We start from the raw sequence: 15,563 nt of genomic DNA, 5'->3' as shown, positions 1-15,563 counted from the left end.
AGCAAACCGCCACCTCGAACTCCATGAACCTACAGTAGCTGCGCCAGCCTCGCTTGCTCTCAAAAGTCGGCCTCGATATCTGACTGTCGTTTATGTAGGTTGCAGCTTGCAAGGCTGCCTCGTGCCGTGCATGGTTGGTTAATGCGGAATCCCAACTGTAGTTAACACGAAACATACCAAAACGGCGCCAGGAAGCCGAGGCCATGTCTCAATCTAAATATAAAAAACTTCTTACCATACTTGTGGGCGCTGGGTTTGGAACGAAGCTCATCAGCTTCGCGTAAGATATGTGATCTTCAATCTCTCTGAACTTCAAAATATCGCGGCCAAAGCTGTCATGTCACGTATTCCAAATCCGAACGCCGGACCTCCATACTACACAGCTACCTCAGAGGTAGCTTCGATGGGACTTGTGAGTTGGCTATACACGGGCGTTTTATAATGCAAGGACAGGCTAATGCGGCTGTTAGGCTCAATCCGTGCTTCAAATTCCTACTCCTTAGGTCTACGGGTGGAGTACTGCTGGCTGGGGATATATCAGCACACGGAACTTTATCCTTCGACCTTATTTATCGATGGGCAAGGTGTATGGGCTAGCCCCGTTTTCTTCCAAGCCCAGCCATCTCAGCTTGTGGAATACCAACGCAGTATACTATTACAGCGTTCGGATAACTTTGACGACCTCGATGATGAGCGTAAAGCTCAGATCAAACATCAGATTTCTAAATCGACGCTTATTTAACTCTATCTATTTCGGGCTGAGAAACGAAATCCACCCTGATAGAATCGTTCCTGTTAGATTACGGTAAAATAAGGCGGTTGCCTGTGGAATTCACTGGCAATACTTGGGATGATGAAATTGTGTCATTTTGAGAGATACTTATCAATGTTGAAAGGTACTTGATCGCCGTAAAGTCTAAGCCAGCGATGTCTAATCTGTCTTAGACACCAGAAAGAATTAGGTATTGAAAGCAGTTGCCCGATCCATTTTACTCAAGGTGAGCTGAAGTGCCATCTGCAAGATGCGGGGGGATGAAACGAAGTCAAAGACTTTTCGACAGCATCGAGTGCCTTGTGAAGAGATATGGTTGGAAACATGATGAGACATATGTTGATGCTCTTGGGGTCGTTTCTAATCTGAGAAAGGTGGGTCTGGAGATATGGAAGGCCTCGAGAGAGTAGAGTTCGAGAAAGAAACACGTTGGGCGGAGAGATAAGAACTAGTTGTCGTAGTTATTTAAAATTCGAGGGAGCTATGAGTAACTTCACTCAGCTTGCACCTCATAACCCCTCAATAAGTTCTACGGACACATTGCCGTCTTGCATAGAATTGTATCTTGGAGCGGGGAGTGGAAAGCGCCGTTTTGATTCTTTGGACCGGCGGAAGCATAGAGATTCCAAATTCCTGATAGGGAATTGGCGCCCAAACTACCGGTAATAGGGACCGATAATAAATTGTGGATCGCTTCATAATCGAGGCTTTCCTTGACCAATTTTCACTGTAGGCGTCTCCATCTAGAGATAGAGACTTGAATCGATTGCGTTTGTTCGTCCTTGATATTTTCCTGCTTTAAAACCATGCACATTTTGTACATTTTTATTGGATTCCTAGGAGATGTGCGTTGAGTTGGGGTAGTCCGGGAATAACGCCGTCGACGGGTGTGGCTGTGTACCTATACTAAGGTACATGTACTTCGATCGCCCACAAACTCTCCGCAAAACCATTACAGTATTGCAAAGACTGGTCTGCTCGGAGACTCGCAAAAATACAAGGCAAGAGCATTTGCAGTTGACGGGGCCGATCAAGTGATCAACACAACTTATACTTTGTAAAGGCGGATGCGAAGCATCCGGTTGGTCCGGACCCAGTATTTGAGTTCTCTAGAGAGAGCTTTTATCCACCCACGACAGCCCAACACCGAGGCCGGAATACAACTGCTAGACAAGTACAATTCTTGCCTGTGGTAACGTCTATGATTTCGTCGCAATTGCTTTGATGCTTCCTGCCAGCGCAGCTTCCTAGATCTTGCATTTCATCCTACAGCCATGCCAATAATTCGCAATCCATTCACAAAGCGCGCCGAGGTGCAGACGGGTGGTCTGCAGCCATACGACGAGAATGTCCGACCCGAGTCGCATGAGCCTCCTTCGTTCGAGAGAGTCGATACAGTGGGTTCGAAGTCTTCTTCTGCATTGAGCATAAGCAGCAAAAGAAGTCAGGAACCTGTCGAGTACAAAATGAGCGGTATGCGACAATCCCCGTAGGGGTAGCAAATCCTTGAACAAACGGCTGATTGGACCAAACAGTGGTTAATGATAGCGGGGTGTATCTTCCTGTGAGCGTACCGACATTCTGAATCATCGAACTTATACTCATCGTTGGATAGCCGTCACCGCCTACTGAAAAGAAGGGCTTCTGGCCTCGTCGGTCACATCCTTCACGGACTTCAACGAATGCTAGCGACTCGGAATTCGAACATTTTCCAATATCCCGAGAATCATTCGACTCATACAGGAGATCATTTGTCGGTAGCCCTATATAAAATACTGTAGAGCTTGTGTCTGACTTTTGCGCAGGATATATCAGCTAGATTGCCAGTCGTTCCCCATGACATTGGGCGCCAAAGCCTTGATTCCGCGACGCTACCCCGCCTCCCCCGATCCGCACTGAGCGAGCGCAGATTCGAGAGACAACCACCGACGGCAGAGGAAGGGTTCGAGGATGTTGGTCTGAACGACGACCAAGCTAAGCAGACCAAAAAGAAAGGATTTTTTTCTAAATTTGGTGACACGGACTCCCAGTCCTCGACAACCTCTAGGTTCCATATCACCGGTAGAAAGCGAGGGCAAAGTGGAGGGGGCGAAGAGCTGGGAACTATCCAACGGCCTGGCACGGCTGGGTCCTCGAAGGAAGTCCCGGGAGTCCATTAAGAGTATATTCAATACATGCGTCGTCATGGTCTGGGTTTCCGGCGTTGAGGTTGGGGTTTGGGGCTTGCATCAGTACATGCCATCGCACCTGAGGTAACTATCGCTACAGCCTTTTGGGCGATGACGGTTACAAATGATGCATTATAATTATAATGTACATATGTATATTTTAAGCTACGGCCTACACTCATACTTACAAACATAAAGAGAAAGTTGTCACTAAGGGAAACAATTAACTTTCGTTCCTCGCATGATCAGGGTTCTGCGCGTCCCTATCAATGTGGGGTCGGAGGGGCTTATCGGGTGAAATAAGGTCAGGCGCTAGGCTTTGAGACGGACATCTTCATGGTGGTGTTAGAGCCTCAACAATCCTCAATATGTCCAATTCTAGACCTTGGAGGAACTAAAGTTGATAGAAGGTCCCGCCCAGAGCCTGGCATTCAGCAATGCCAACAAAGACAAGCACTTTTTGCCACCCAACCTGACCTTCGCACGCCTTATTATTACGGCGTGGAGCGGCTTCAAGGGGTGTGCCGAGAGTAGCGTCATCGCCAATCGCCAATCGCGACGCCCAAGAAAATTATTCGATTCTGCCATCGGCTTTTTGACATCAACACCGCCGTTACCAGTTGAGGTCCTTCCACAATACCTAGGACCCATCCTTTCAAAAAACAAAAAAGGACCACCTTCTCCGAAATGGCCAAAACGAAACCAAACACTAAGAAGTCCAAAAAGCGCGAGAAATCCGCTCTCAACCGCGTCGCACCAAGTCTCTCAAAACCCTCTTCACCACCAGTCTCTCCAGAAGACCTCCTCGCACAGGCAACTGCCACACTCCAACAAGGAGACATAGCCGGTTCTGCCCAATTAGCAAAACGAGCTGCAAGCCTCCTTGACTCTAGCTCGGAAACCTCATTACCAGCTCTGAATCTGCTGGGTGAAATACATGTCGAATTGGGAGAAATCGATGCTGCACGAGAGTACTTTCTACGCGCGGCAGCGATTGATCCAGATGGCATAATTGCAGAGCAACTAGGTGGCGGACCGGAGAAATTCCTTTGGCTGGCGCAGTTAAGTGAGGAGGGTGGGAACGATAGCGTTCGGTGGTTTGAGAAGGGCGCCACGAGTTTAAGGACGCAGATTCAAGCATTGCTAGATCAAAAGAAATCAGATGCAGATACGGAGGCCGTGCTAGAGGAGAAGCGGAGGAAACTTGCAGTAGCGCTGTGTGGAGTTGTAGAAGTCTACATGACGGATCTTTCGTGGGAGGAGGATGCAGAACAGAAATGTGAGGCTTTGGTTACAGAGGCCACCATGGTTGCGCCGACTTTTGCAGAGCCATGGCAGACATTGGCAAATGTCAGGATATCGCAGTCAAGATTAGAGGATGCAAAAGCGGCCCTGAAGAGGAGTCTAGACCTGTGGAAAGATATGCCACCAGAGGACCCCCGAGTACCAGATTTTCCTACGAGAGTCAGCTTAGCTAGGCTATTAATGGAGGCGGATATGGATGCTGATGCCATTGAGGTATTAGAGCGGTTAGTGGGCGAGGACGACAGCAGTGTCGAGGTTTGGTATTTGGGAGGATGGGGGCTCTACATCATGGGCGAGAAACAGAAAAATGGCGAAGCTAAGGCAGAGAATGGCGATGGGGAAAGCTGGAAGGTCTCATGGATATCGAGCCGGCAGTGGCTGAATCACAGTCTTCGTCTATTTGAACAACAAGACTATGAGGATGACCGCCTTGGACAGCACGCCGGAGAGCTTCTCGCGAGCCTCAATGCCGAATTAGGCGGAGAAGCCAATGAAGAGGAAGAGGAAGAGGACGGAGATGATTGGGAGGACGACGAGAGTAGTGGCGGTGATGAGGAAATGGGTGGAGCCTAATATTATCTGAGTTTTTGATAGATATCCAAACATGAACGGCCGTGGCTACAGCAACTTTGGCCTTCAAACAATATCTTAGATGCCCGTGTGGGCTCCTGAGCTGAGTCAATACCATGTTGCGCATGTGTATGCCCCATAATCTGGATCTTGTTTCTCCTAAAGCGCATATATGGCGATAGGTCTTGAAACAAGTGTCGATTCCTCCCAAAGCAGAACGCCAGCAATGCAACTCCATCTACAAAGTTTTGTTGCGTCACTGCTTCCTATATCATATCATGTCTTAAGCTTAAGCTTCTTAAGCGCCTTTACAGGCTGGATATGGATCCTCAATGGTACCCTCTTCATCCTCGTCAACCTTACCAACCAAGCCCCTCTCCCAGAGCTGCTTTCCCGTCAGCTGCACCACTGCGTCCTTGCCTTTATTCCGCTTCTTCTCCGCCGCTTCTTCAGCTTCTTCCTCCGTGGTCCTTTGGTCCTCCATCTCTTCCCTAAATGTTTCCCTCCAGGTAGCAAAGGTTTCCGGTGTCACCGGTGTTCCATGAAACTTCTTGTTCTCTTCCCGTTCCACGGCTAATAGCTTCTGCTCGTCTTGTTGCCGGGCCGCTACTTGACGCTCCACAATCAACTGCTCAGCATTGTCTTTCAACGTAGAAACTAGTGTAAATATCATCGCCATCCCCATATTTTCCTCAATCGTGTCCGCTAGTCCATCTAGAAGGCTTTGCCGATCGTCGCCGACGCTGAAGAACTGGTTTTGCGGCGCATTTTGAGGGGCGAGAAGGTCGAGGATAGGTGCCTCCTCTGGGTAGGCCTCCGGATACTTGACTTGCAACAGTACAGTTGGGGACTCGCTGTCTTCGCCTGGGTCATTTATGACGTCTAGGAGAATCGATATCCGGAATTCGGTCTCAGATATATCTGTTGAAAGTATCAGTTCTGTAGGCCATAAAACGGGTAGCTCCTGGCGTAGAGATGCTCAAAGGGCACCCTTTCCAACCACGCACCTTGGATCTCCTCCGGAAAGATACTATCGAGGACTTCCCGCTCCTCAACTTGCTCTTCTCTTCCCATGATGCGATGATGTCGACGTGCTGGCTGGAAACCAAGATTCCGAGTTGGTCGTGGGGTTGTCTTATCCTGGTCTAGCGCCGATTGATTGCGGGCAGAAAAGTGAAAAGCTCCGATAAACTCGAAACTTTCAAAAAAAGTTTCTGGGCCTCTCTACACCAATTTCAACCACGAAAATGCCCGCTGCTACTACCAAGACTGCGATGGCCGGCACTAAGAGGAAGCTGGCTCCATCCAAGGATGTTTATGTGAAAGATAGCAAGAAAGCCAAGGTCGGGTCCAATTCCAAGTCCGCTTTGAAGCAGGATAAGAGGAAGTCAACCGCCAAACCGGTGGTAAAGGTCAAGGAATTGAGCGTTTCTGATTCCGATGACTCGGAGTCGGAGGGAGGAGCGCCTCTAGAGAGCAATCAAACCGATGGCGACGAGGAAGGTAGCGATTTAGATGACAGTCCTAATGCTATTGAGGGCCTACACCCCGAAAGAGCGAAAGCCGCTGCCACAAACAGTAAATTATCCTTCTTCTATTAGGTATTCATTTACTAACGGTAATCTAGGCCAATCGTCAAAAGAAGCTCATCAAAAGCAAAAGCTGTTGGTCAACCAAAGGAAAGCGGCGAAGCCAATGGCCGATGAACTGGCTCGAACAAAACAACTTTGGGAACGATTACGCCGGAAGTCTCACGTCCCAGCAGAGGAGAGAAAGAAGCTAGTCGCTGAATTGTTCGATATTATCACAGGAAGGATCAAGGATTTCGTCTTGAAACATGATAGTGTCCGAGTGGTGCAAACTGCACTAAAATACTCCACTCCAGCACAGAAGAGAATGATCGCAAACGAGCTCGCAGGGACATATCGCCAACTAGCCGAGAGCAAATATGCCAAGTTCTTGATCGGGAAATTATTGGTTCAAGGAGATGCAGAGATCAGAGACTTGATCGTGCCGGAATTCTTTGGACATGTGCGTCGTCTTATCAGACACCCGGAAGCTTCTTGGATCCTGGACGATATCTACCGTGGGGTAGCTACCAAACAGCAAAAGGCGGTTATACTACGGGAATGGTATGGAGCTGAGTTTGCTCTCTTCAAGGAGGATAAGCCCGAGACTGCAGAGCTTTCTGAAATCCTGGCTGTGGATCCGGGCAAACGTGCTCCCATAATGAGCTCATTATTTGAGCTAATCAATCATCTAGTTCAGAAGAAGTTAACAGGGTTTACTCTACTGCACGATGCAATGCTGCAATACTTTTTAAACGCCAAACCCGGAACTGAGGAAGTCACCGACTATATTGAGCTGATCAAAGGAGACGAAGAGGGCGATTTATTGAAGAACTTGGCTTTCACGAGATCTGGATCACGGCTAGTCTCTCTGGTTTTGGCACATGGGACAGCAAAGGATCGAAAGCATATCCTCAAGACCTATAAGGACACCATGCAGATGATGGCTGGCGACGCCAATGGTCATATCATCATCCTGACAGTGTACGATGTTATCGATGATACCGTCTTAACCTCGAAGTCCGTATTCCCAGAGCTCTTATCCAAGGATGCCGACCAACAAATCGAGAATATCTCTCTCGCCGCAAATGATCTTAACGCTCGCCTACCATTGCTCTACCTCTTCGAAGGCCGATCTAGGGCACTATTCCCACCTAGTCACTCGGCAGATCTTGAGATATTATCGGAACTCGACACAATTCGCAAAACCACCAGCAAAAAGGATCCGGAAATCCGACGCTCCGAACTAGTGAAAGCAATCTCTCCATATCTCCTCAAGCCCATCGAAACAGCAGCAGCAGATCTAGTAGCGTCACCCTTTGGCTGCCAATTCATCACCGCTGTCTTACTCGGCGCCGAAGGCGAGAAATCCGCTGCCTTGCAAGCCATCGCAGAAACAGCCAGCGGAGACCCGACATTCATTCAACCTCCACCAGAAGAACAAGAGGAACAAGAAGGACAAGAAGCCTCGGATGCCGAACCACCTGCATCTCACGTATCTGCCACCGCGTCCGGCGGAAGAATGCTTAAGTCCCTGATTGCAGGCGGCCGCTTCGACAGCAAAACCAAAACTATCATCCCTACCATCCCAGCGCTTAACTTCGCTGATATCCTATACCCACACATCAAAGATCATATCATTGATTGGGCGACTGGCCCGTCTTCCTTCGTAGTTGTTGCGCTTACTGAATCTGATAATTTCTCGAAGAAGGATGAACTGTTGAAGGTTTTGAAAGCTAGTAAGAAGAAGTTGGAGAAGTCAGCAAAGGAGGAAACGGATGAGCAGAAATCGAGGAGGGAAGCGGCGCAGAAGGCACTGGAGGGGGGTGAGGGTAAATTGAAGGCGAAGAAGGCGAAGAAAGCAAAGGGGGGCAAGGAGAGGGAGGTGGGAAATAAGGGGGCAGCGATTTTGTTGCAGAAGTTGTGATGTGGAATGGTTTCTGTTTGGATACCCAAATATCAGATTCTGGGGGGCGTTTATTGGTAAAAGTCTGAAAGCCAAGTAGTCCAAATGTCATATTTTCTCAAAGGGTGATAATTTCATCTTCAAGCCATCAACTTGCATTCTAGCTTGCTCCTTGCCCAAGTGGGAACTGGGAGGATAAGTAGGGTAGCGCTTTTATATCATGTTTATCATACATCATCCCTATCTCTATGGAAGTCATTCCGAAGTGCACTCCACAACTGCAACCAAAGGTACAATCTCATATTGCAAGGCAAGAAATTCCATCTTAATCCATCACCCTAAAACTCATGCTAAACCCCTAATGGAAACCTAATCTCGCGCCAAAAGGAAACAAAGTCCAGCACTCAGTGTGCATATCCGATCTTCTCAAGAAGTTCTTCTGTCAAAACCATTGTAGTATCTATAGGAGAGTAAACTACAATTCCTCCTTGATCTTGTCAAATGCTCTCTGACGGGCTTCCTCTGCACGGTGCTTCGAATATGTGGCCTGCTCTTTGGCAGCATCTGCAACCTTCTCGGCCTCCTTGCGGCCAGCAGCTGCACCGATGTTAAGTTGGTCGAGAACCCATTCGCCACTTTGTTTGCTGCGAGTGTTTATTAGCAAGGAGAGAAAACACCATCGGTATTGGGTACTTACAGTTTCGCCCACAAGGTACCCCGAGGAGTCGTGGTGCCGTATTGGAATAAGTTTCTCTGGTTACGAGCCCATGCAATTAGTTCGTTCTTTGTCGATCCTTGTGGCACTTTGAAGCCGTAGGAGTCCAGATAATTTTTCAGTTCTATTTCCATGTTAGCCTTGAGTTTCAACAGTAAATCTCAACGAACGTACCGGACTCGGACCACGTATCAAAGACTGAATCTTTGGCGGCATCGGTTTGCTTGGCTAGATAAGAAGTAACCGTGGCATACGCGCTGCCTCCAGATTTGGAAGCAGAGTTATAGGCAGCCTGGGCAGCTGCAATTAATTGTTCGCGAGTAGCTCCTGCTTTCTTGCTCACCCGCTCTGCAGCCTTATCGCCAGATTGTGCGAGGTATTTCCTGTAAATATTGTCAGTAGTATCACGTAAAGTGGACATGAAACTTACTTAAGGTTATCAGCGGTCCAGGTGTCGAAAGTCCAGGCAGACCAGCCAGTAGCAGCCTTATGCCTATTCAAACGCACAGCGGCCAAAAGCTCATCCTTCTTTCCTGATTGTGGGACTGGAACACCTCGAGCATCAAGATAAGCCTTCAGGCGGGACTAGAGGAGGTCATTATATGATTTCATAGGGCGAGCTCATCTTCTTACCTCACTCCACTTAGCAATGGCTGAGTTAAAGGCTTCTTCGGCCTTCAGGGAAGCGTCCTCGGTAGCTCGAGCGTACTCGTTACCAGCACTGGAAGTGGCAGCGCCATAGAGAGATTTGGCCTTATATGAAGCTTTATCACCAGTGAGCTGGGCTCGATACTTTCTAGCAATGGCCAGCAGTTCATTTCTCCTGCTTCCCTGTGGTACGTTGATTCCATTTTTATCCGCCCATTCTTTAATTTCTGTTTGCAGTTCGAGTTAGCATGACTCACAATTGCTTTTCGGATATGTCTTACGTGAATCAGACCAAGATTCCAGAAGCTTGTCACTGAGAGCTTCTGTGGCATCGGCCGCAGACTTCGACGCATCGGATTGAGCCTCAGCCAACTTCAAACTAGCAATGCGCGAATTACGACGGACGCTAGCAATAAGCTTGTCGCGGGTAGTTGGCTGTGGAGCAGGGATACCATGAGTGTCAAGCCATTCCTTTAAGTCTAATTGATGTCAGATAAGTAATAGCGACGTAGCCAGGTAGCTTACCAGACTCGGACCAAGTCTCATACAACCAATTTCCAGGATAGTGGGCACCCTCTCCGGCCTTCTTGGAAATGGTCTCGTAGTTGGACCGGAGAGTTTGGATAATAGTGTCACGCTTGCGCGGTTGAGGAACAGGAATACCGTGCTTGTCAGCGAGAGCCTTAAGTTGTGAATCTAGAGAAGTGCAAGTCAGCAAGTGCGAGTAGAAACATCTATAGACTTTTGCTTTAATTTACCGGACCAACTATAAATAAATTAGCAAATGCCCCGAATACATTAATCTATGCTGCTAACTTACCTATCAAAAATCCAGTCCTTAACACTTGACCAAGCATCTTCAGCTTTATCTTCCGTATCGAACCAATAACTCTTGACTTGCGCAATTAGGCCGTTCTTGTTGGCGGCTGCATAGTCTTTTGCCTCTATACCCCTGTCTTTCAAGTATGAACTGAGCTGCTCGGTGTCCCAGTCATGGTAGGGCTGTGCAACCTTAGTTTGCCAGTTGTCTTTGACAAGACCCTCAAGATGTTTTCGGTCGGAACGTGTAGGGTAGGGGACATCGTGATCTGACAGCCATCTCTCGAGCTCGGTTTCATGCCATTTATCATAGGCTAATCCAGAAAAGTTAGCATGCAGTCTAATTATTTCCAGGCTGTGTTGGGAGCTTTATGATGGGAAAGGATTAATGTCTTCAAGTTGATGAGAGCTCCGTGGCAAACAAAACAGCTCCTCCAGCAAAGTATCAATGAGTTCTAACGATGTGGAGCTAGGGGATTAAAAGTGATCAAGCCATACCAGATTTTCCGAACCAGGAGCTTGCAACAGTGGCCTCCGCTGCAAGACCCAGGACTAATAGCTGGGAAAAGAGCTTCATGTTGATGACGATACTATCAGAACTCTCAGGCCTGAGTTGACGGTAATGTATTCTGCCTAGAAGAGGATATATGGGGTTGCCGATGCGAAAATATTTGGGTGCAGTAAATTTCGAGGTTTAAGAGAGAGAACAGGAATCAAAGGGCAGGACGTTGATATTGCGTAGAAGCAGGCAGAATTGCGTTCCCTGAGTTTGGATCTGGAACAAAAGCTGTGACGTCGCCGCGTTCTGCGGCGTTCCTTGGGTTGCGCACAGGTGAAATTCAAAATTATTAATTGTTATCATCCAATCACGAAATCCCTTTGGCCAAATGGGCATCGTCTAGAAGCAGATGACCATTCGATCTTTCCCATAATAAGCATTTAAATCGCCAAATTAAGCGGTTAGTTGCTGATTTGATTGTCCCTGCCAAATCATAGCTTTGTTTACTGGTTACCGCGGGGCATGAGGATGATGTCATGCCCGGGTTAGACAGCTTGCAGCCACAGCGCACTAGTACCCTCCAGGGCTAGCTGAGTGCTTGTTGATGGACGTCATGGAATTGTGATGCGGCACAAGTAGTAAAGCATTCAATTCATAAATAGAGCAAATCATATCTCTGCCCTGGGAGGTTATTATTAGGTTGGTAGAGTATTTAACAGTGTCCAGTTACATTTCGAGTTTTCCAACACTCGTTAGGAAGAAATCTTCAGCTTCCCTTCAATTATCGTAATATGAATACCCGCACTCGTATCAGTTGAAAATAAAATAGTACAAGGCACATAAGTATATTCACACTTAGCTTTTCCAATTTCTAACATTGACCATAATTGTGATATTCAGTCAGTCTAAATTAGGGAAATAAAAGGAATGAATGATACCGGCAAGAGTACTTTGCCGAGTCTTATTCTATATGCCAACACCTATCACCTCATTCCTTTTGAGTAACGGCCGTGGCAGTATAATAATTACGATACCTTGGCCAGTTCATTTTGTTGTAGTATCTAGTATATACTCTATGCATCACACTTCGAGACCGGCCTTGGTTTAATCTGAGGACGCGGTTAGTGGCTCCCTATACACACATGTATCAGGAGACAAAACTTACCCATTGAACGACCTTTGGAATCCACTTCCCTGGTACCCGGAGCCTTCGGGGCTCTATCATAACCCTCCGCAAACTCCTTGTTATGCTTGGCAACTTCAGCACTGTCCAAGCTATTGGCTTCTGGGCCAAGATTCCCCTCGATAGGCGGTTTTTTCCTTCCTTCCTTCTTATCCTGTTGGCTGCTATGCTTGCCTCCACTCTTTCCTACTTCGCCAGCTGTCAGGCTAGATCTAGTTTCCTTTGCTTCCTTAGACTTTGACCCTCCTGAACTTGCTGATGCCTCGCCTGGGGATTGTGTTTTCGCTTTGGAGGCTCCTTTAGTTGGACCAGCGCCCTTGCCTTGCCCTTCAGCTGGAGGCGGGGGCCCCGGGTGCTCAAGGTTCTCCTTCGTTTCGTTGGAGCTGCCTTGCTGTTGGGGGTTTTCTCCTAGCGGATGCCCTTCACCATTACCGTAGCCTTGCGCAAATCTAGAGGATGTTGACGAAACGTTTCGGATGGTAGAAGGCTGCCGGATGGCAGAAGGCCCAGCATATCGCATGGGATGCGAAAATGCGGTGGACCGCCGTAGGAGAGGCATTTTGAATGCGATAACTGAAGACGAGGGAGAAATAATAATTACCTTTCGTTGGTGTTGAAGAGAATGTGATGAGAATTACCTTACCGGAAGTTCCATTAGAGGACGGGTAGCTATTAGCTAGTTCCTACCTTGATGTTTTATCGAATCCTCAACTACATTACATCATGATTAGAGACTCCTTCATGTGAACCATTCTAGGGCTTCTCGCCAATAGTTTTCACCTGACATAATGGAAAACACCTTTGAGCATTTTCTAGTAAAGAAAGGTTATTCGAGGACTCAGTTGCCTACTAAGTTGACATCCTGGGCTTCTAAGCCGTCGTTTGCGCCGACCAATAGGATCGAGTCACCCTCCTTGTGCTTATCGACTCCTTTAACTCTACCCGGTAGCTCGCAATAGGGAAGTTTCCATCCCTGAAGTGCCAGCCAACGGTGCATGCCTTTGCTTCTTATCGACTCAAGAAAGAAAAGCCGGAAATCAACATGTTTAGAGGATTGGGTAAGTAACACCCAGGATACTGCTTGCGAAGAGAGAAACTTGACGGATGCAATAAAAGACTTTCGATCTTCCTGAAGGGTTGGGTTTGGTGGCAGGACGGTGGCTTGAGGCGAAGGAAGAGAGGAAAGCCACAGGCCATTTGGATCAGGACCTTCGCAGCAAACCCCCAATCAATAATACTTGAATATTTTAGCAACATAAGGCTACCAAGTGTTAATGTCCACTTACCCGGTAATGTTAAGTTCGGAGTCAACAATTATGTTCTGCGGCGATAGATTGCCATGATCTATGGCGACCGGCGCCTTGTCTAGTTTGGGGTAGAGTACCTGGGAGAGGATACTTTTCTGGTCGAAACAGTCCTGCTCCATTATATCAATAAGGAGGCCATTGCGGGCTCGATGGAGCTTGTTATCTGTCATTCTCTCGAAATACACTGCAGCGGTGCCCACTACGATAATTAGTACCCTTTCAGCCTAGAAGGTCTAGCCTACTGTTTTCTTTAGTACATTCAATGAGTGACTCTTGTATCAAAGCAACTTGACGAAGTATTTTATCTCGAAGAGGTCGTGGTGGGTAGCCTACAGACCATGAAAGGTGTTTACCCGGAGCCCACGTCAACATGACGAACGGGTATCCGACCAGGTTCTCGAATGTGAAGCTGGATCCCTGGTATTTGGGTGACCACGTGAAACCGCTCTCCTCAAGCTCTCGAAGCACATTAATCTCGCCTTTCAAAATGGCTATAATGGTGTCTTGGGAATCAATCTGTAGATGGAGCGGGATGTGTACAGCCCAACTATCCCCACCCGGAAAGTGTGCCTTGAAGATGCGACACTGACGACCATCGAAATGCTTCTCGTTTAAAACTGGGACTTGGCCGTCAGGCCGAAAGTTAGAGATGGCGGCAGGTATGTGTCCGGATGGAAGCCTTGCCGCTGGTTTGGTAGCATCTTGCACCTTGACTGGCTGGATGGTTTAGTAACGCTTAAGAAATTAAAAGATGTATGTAAAGGTCTTGACTCTCGGCTATTTTTTTAATCGAATCAGAGATGTGATCCTGGGGGAATTAAATGGCATTTAAGAGATTAGATTGCTTAGGGACTTTGGTGCATTTTTGAGGATGTGATGGGTTCATTTTGGGCAAGTGGTCCAATTCACACTAATTGGGGGCGGGGGGTGGCAATCTGGTTTGCCCGAAGTATAGAAAAACAAACAAGCGGAATATGCGTGAACGAGCTGCCGCTCAGGTGGGTGTTAGGGTGAGAGCGGGCGGCCTAACAGCGGGTAAACTTTCAACTCAACTGGCCCATACATTTGAATCATCAAGGATAGTTTCGAGAAACCCGTTTGATATTCCGTTCGTACTGAGATTTGATAGCAATCAAGAGCCACGGACAACTACCTAGCGGCCCACAGTACACACAAGGTACAAGTAGCACTGATGTTGTACAAGTGTTGATTCTCGACAGACGTCAGCGGGCTAGGGTGAATGTTAATCCTGGGTACCTGATGCCCAGTCGGCTCAGTGCCGACGACGAAACGGCGTCCGCTCATATTTCAGTGTAACCTTATGATATCGGTGTCTATACATCTTCAAAAGTCCAGCCATGATCTTGGTTCCTGTTTGGACGATCGCTACGTTAAAATCAGGTTCTCGGTTACACAACAACCCCTGAGTGACTTGAGGAAGCGACGTTTCGCCACCCCTTTAACTTCCCAACCTCGGACCTCGAACCTAATAGGTTTCCCGACCTATTACCACACTTTATAACATATCGATATGCCGACAGATTGAGGCGGAAGCCTGAAAGCGGCAGTGACCCGTCGCCACCTCAGGGGCTCGGACGCCACCGTTGTGGCTCCTGTTTTGCTAATCTCAATCTCACCCCATTATCCCCCTGAAGACTAATTAATGGTATCTAGAATTGTGTTTAGATCTCGATAGGCTTCAAATCCAACCCAATTTTTGGATTTGGAGGATTTCGCCTTTCGGGTCCATGTGCAAAAAGACTTCGTACAATAATTTGAACATGCTCGGGCGAACTTAGGACAATACTTGGTAACTTTTCAACCAAGACTTAACCTCCATTTGTCCTTACAATTTAATGGGCTTAAGAGCAGTAGACTTGCAGTTACTGCCGAGCGGCAAACTCCCCCGCTCAAGCTGTGCGACTCTATCTGATCGTCCCTGCATTACTGTCCAAGCGACAGAGCGATGACGCTGATCTTCCCCTTCCCTATACTTCTCTAACCTAGAATGATAACCGTTACAACCCTAAGCACGTGCAATTGCAAGGCTCACAAAGGCTGCTGATAGGTGAGCATCCTGGATGTCGGGTCCCATCGCGTTGC

The 15,563-nt window shown here is 47.8% G+C and overlaps 7 protein-coding genes across 7 annotated transcripts; 3 read left to right on the top strand and 4 right to left on the bottom strand.

The window, feature by feature from the left end:
- Positions 1–2,046: 2,046 nt before the first annotated feature.
- Positions 2,047–2,931, top strand: BP5553_02063 (Uncharacterized protein; the record flags this gene model as incomplete). Its single annotated transcript, XM_032010686.1, has 4 exons — positions 2,047–2,245; positions 2,308–2,336; positions 2,388–2,525; positions 2,578–2,931. 4 exons carry the CDS (start codon positions 2,047–2,049, stop codon positions 2,929–2,931), a joined length of 720 nt encoding a protein of 239 aa, XP_031874740.1.
- Positions 2,932–3,627: 696 nt separating this feature from the next.
- BP5553_02062 (putative UPF0661 TPR repeat-containing protein C16D10.01c) lies at positions 3,628–4,818 on the top strand (the record flags this gene model as incomplete). The annotated part of the gene is made up of 1 exon (XM_032010685.1): positions 3,628–4,818. The coding sequence occupies one exon, from the start codon at positions 3,628–3,630 to the stop codon at positions 4,816–4,818; it is 1,191 nt and encodes a 396-aa protein (XP_031874739.1).
- Positions 4,819–5,113: 295 nt separating this feature from the next.
- Positions 5,114–5,889, bottom strand: BP5553_02061 (RWD-domain-containing protein; the record flags this gene model as incomplete). Its single annotated transcript, XM_032010684.1, has 2 exons — positions 5,114–5,736; positions 5,823–5,889. 2 exons carry the CDS (start codon positions 5,887–5,889, stop codon positions 5,114–5,116), a joined length of 690 nt encoding a protein of 229 aa, XP_031874738.1.
- A 173-nt stretch (positions 5,890–6,062) lies between these two features.
- Positions 6,063–8,310, top strand: BP5553_02060 (ARM repeat-containing protein; the record flags this gene model as incomplete). The annotated part of the gene is made up of 2 exons (XM_032010683.1): positions 6,063–6,393; positions 6,443–8,310. 2 exons carry the CDS (start codon positions 6,063–6,065, stop codon positions 8,308–8,310), a joined length of 2,199 nt encoding a protein of 732 aa, XP_031874737.1.
- A 454-nt stretch (positions 8,311–8,764) lies between these two features.
- Positions 8,765–11,048, bottom strand: BP5553_02059 (Uncharacterized protein; the record flags this gene model as incomplete). Its single annotated transcript, XM_032010682.1, has 10 exons — positions 8,765–8,933; positions 8,987–9,128; positions 9,179–9,387; positions 9,435–9,589; positions 9,638–9,879; positions 9,934–10,131; positions 10,178–10,348; positions 10,411–10,418; positions 10,473–10,785; positions 10,970–11,048. 10 exons carry the CDS (start codon positions 11,046–11,048, stop codon positions 8,765–8,767), a joined length of 1,686 nt encoding a protein of 561 aa, XP_031874736.1.
- Positions 11,049–12,074: 1,026 nt separating this feature from the next.
- BP5553_02058 (uncharacterized protein) lies at positions 12,075–12,712 on the bottom strand (the record flags this gene model as incomplete). Its single annotated transcript, XM_032010681.1, has 2 exons — positions 12,075–12,079; positions 12,136–12,712. The coding sequence occupies 2 exons, from the start codon at positions 12,710–12,712 to the stop codon at positions 12,075–12,077; spliced, it is 582 nt and encodes a 193-aa protein (XP_031874735.1).
- Positions 12,713–13,161: 449 nt separating this feature from the next.
- BP5553_02057 (uncharacterized protein) lies at positions 13,162–13,630 on the bottom strand (the record flags this gene model as incomplete). Its single annotated transcript, XM_032010680.1, has 2 exons — positions 13,162–13,390; positions 13,440–13,630. 2 exons carry the CDS (start codon positions 13,628–13,630, stop codon positions 13,162–13,164), a joined length of 420 nt encoding a protein of 139 aa, XP_031874734.1.
- Between the last annotated feature and the right edge of the window lie 1,933 nt (positions 13,631–15,563).

The sequence above is a fragment of the Venustampulla echinocandica genome (assembly GCF_003357145.1).
Source record: "Venustampulla echinocandica strain BP 5553 chromosome Unknown scaffold_0, whole genome shotgun sequence".
NCBI classification, from domain to species: domain Eukaryota; kingdom Fungi; phylum Ascomycota; class Leotiomycetes; order Helotiales; family Pleuroascaceae; genus Venustampulla; species Venustampulla echinocandica.
This window is presented reverse-complemented; position numbering and strand designations above follow the sequence as displayed.